The sequence below is a fragment of the Ceratina calcarata genome, unplaced genomic scaffold (assembly GCF_001652005.2).
Source record: "Ceratina calcarata isolate Rehan_Ccalc_2016 unplaced genomic scaffold, ASM165200v1 scaffold1325, whole genome shotgun sequence".
In the NCBI taxonomy this organism is placed as follows: domain Eukaryota; kingdom Metazoa; phylum Arthropoda; class Insecta; order Hymenoptera; family Apidae; genus Ceratina; species Ceratina calcarata.
Window position 1 is genome coordinate 1 of NW_017134312.1, and position 2,029 is coordinate 2,029.

Genomic DNA, 2,029 nt, shown 5'->3' on the forward strand with positions numbered 1-2,029 from the left:
ATCGAACAAATAGATCAGAAGAAATTCTAGTTCATTGAATGTAAAAAATACTGTTTATTACTTGTTACTTATTGCTATGTATTGCTTTGTGAAGTATCATCCAATTAAATTAGTATTAAGATATAGATGATATTCGGGTGTATTCGGGTAAATTGTATTTCATGGACCTGAAGGACGGATAACGGTACATGAAATGGAAGATCTGAGAAAAGCCGGAGGATGCAAGATGCAATCAGAATTGATCAGGATTCAAGATAGAGGTAGAGTTGGTTGCTGGTCATTGCTGGTAGATGACAAACACACAAACTATCGCAGAGCAACACTGCATCGATGAAGATGAGCTCCAGAGCTATATGTGCTTTATACCATAGAACTTTATATTATAGATTAGAACGTCGTGGCGTGCCAAACTGCACTGTACGCAGTTCACAAGGCTGACATTATATAATTAATACTTGATAACACATTAGAGAAATGTTAAGAATGTATCTTTAGAATTCCTTGCTCGTAATGAACATACTTTATATGATGAATGTATGATTATTTGATAATTGATGTAATAAATATATTTTATTTATTTTGACCATTTTATCATAACAGAAACAATCTGTAGTTTCAACATTTTTAATCTTTAAAATATCTCAATCTGAAAGAAATAAATGTTCATATACATCGTATACTTTATGAATGCTTGTTGAGTGTTGAACACGACAACATTAGCTAGGAGGTTGATTAGTCGGCCCAGTCGGCCATCTGCTGATATTACAGCCAGAGCCACGTCATATTTTGTATGCTTTGTGAGTTAGGTGTGTGAAGTATTTCTCGATTTTCATATAAAAATTGCTTTTCAACCACCGAGAATATGAACGTATTTCGGCTCTTAGGTGATTTGTCACATCTTCTTGCAATTATTGTCCTTCTTCTTAAAATATGGAAGACGCGAAGCTGTGCCGGTATGTATTGCTCACGTCATTGATATCTCTGTTATATTTAAAATCCCTTATACTGTATCGAAATAATTGTTCTTGCTTGATATTTGGCATTTTGTATTTAATATGTCAAGATCTCAATATATTTTTTCAATTATTTTACAGGTATCAGTGGCAAATCACAAATTCTATTTGCAATTGTATATATAACACGTTACCTAGACTTGATAACAACATATATTTCAGCATATAATATGTTTATGAAAATTATTTTTATTGCTACTTCCATTGCAATAGTGTATTTAATGTATGTAAAGTTTAAAGCTACATATGATCATAATCATGATACATTTAGGTACGTAAAATGAATTAAACATAAATCTTATTCATAGATTTACGTATATATCGTGAAAGATCTATTTCTGATATTATTTATTACTTTTAGAATTGAGTTTCTACTTTTGCCTACATTGGTATTGGCATTGTTAATCAACCATGAATTCACAATTGTGGAGATTCTGTGGACATTTAGCATTTATTTGGAGTCTGTAGCAATATTGCCGCAGTTATTTTTGGTTTCAAAGACAGGAGAAGCAGAGAGCATCACCAGCCATTATCTTTTTGCTTTAGGGTCTTACAGAGGCTTATATTTATTAAATTGGATTTATCGTTACTACGGAGAAAATTATTACGATCTAATTGTTATAGTGGCTGGTATAGTACAAACAGTTCTCTATTGTGACTTTTTCTACCTCTACATTACCAAAGTACTGAAAGGCAAGAAATTACAACTACCTGCTTAGTGGTACTAAAGTATTATCATTTGAAAAACTATATATTGCTCGAACGAGTAATATTACTATTATTTGAATTTACATAAATTTGGCAATATTTATGACATCAAGGAATGCTCGTGTACAAAATATACATTTTATTCTAAAGCATTCCACTTCCTTGTACTTTCAACATCACAACAAGATTCATGTATAGTTTCATCTTTATTCCACATGGTTACATTTAAACATTAAAATTTTACCCTCATTCATTTCTCAACATATTACATTATCTTAAAATAATACATTATAACATATAATACCTAT

At 31.0% G+C, this 2,029-nt stretch overlaps 1 protein-coding gene across 1 annotated transcript; it reads left to right on the forward strand.

The window, feature by feature from the left end:
* Positions 1-727: 727 nt before the first annotated feature.
* Positions 728-1,873, forward strand: LOC108629378 (ER lumen protein-retaining receptor). The gene is made up of 3 exons (XM_018032020.2): positions 728-953; positions 1,095-1,284; positions 1,375-1,873. Exons 1-3 carry the CDS (start codon positions 863-865, stop codon positions 1,730-1,732), a joined length of 639 nt encoding a protein of 212 aa, XP_017887509.1. The 5' UTR covers positions 728-862; the 3' UTR covers positions 1,733-1,873.
* Positions 1,874-2,029: the final 156 nt, after the last annotated feature.

Bases quoted from the DNA above. Each gene is read 5' to 3' on its own strand.
- LOC108629378 (XM_018032020.2), top strand. From the start codon at position 863: ATGAACGTATTTCGGCTCTTAGGTGATTTGTCACATCTTCTTGCAATT. The intron at 954-1,094 runs GTATGTATTGCT...ATTATTTTACAG, and splicing joins GAAGACGCGAAGCTGTGCCG to GTATCAGTGGCAAATCACAA. The intron at 1,285-1,374 runs GTACGTAAAATG...TATTACTTTTAG, and splicing joins CATAATCATGATACATTTAG to AATTGAGTTTCTACTTTTGC.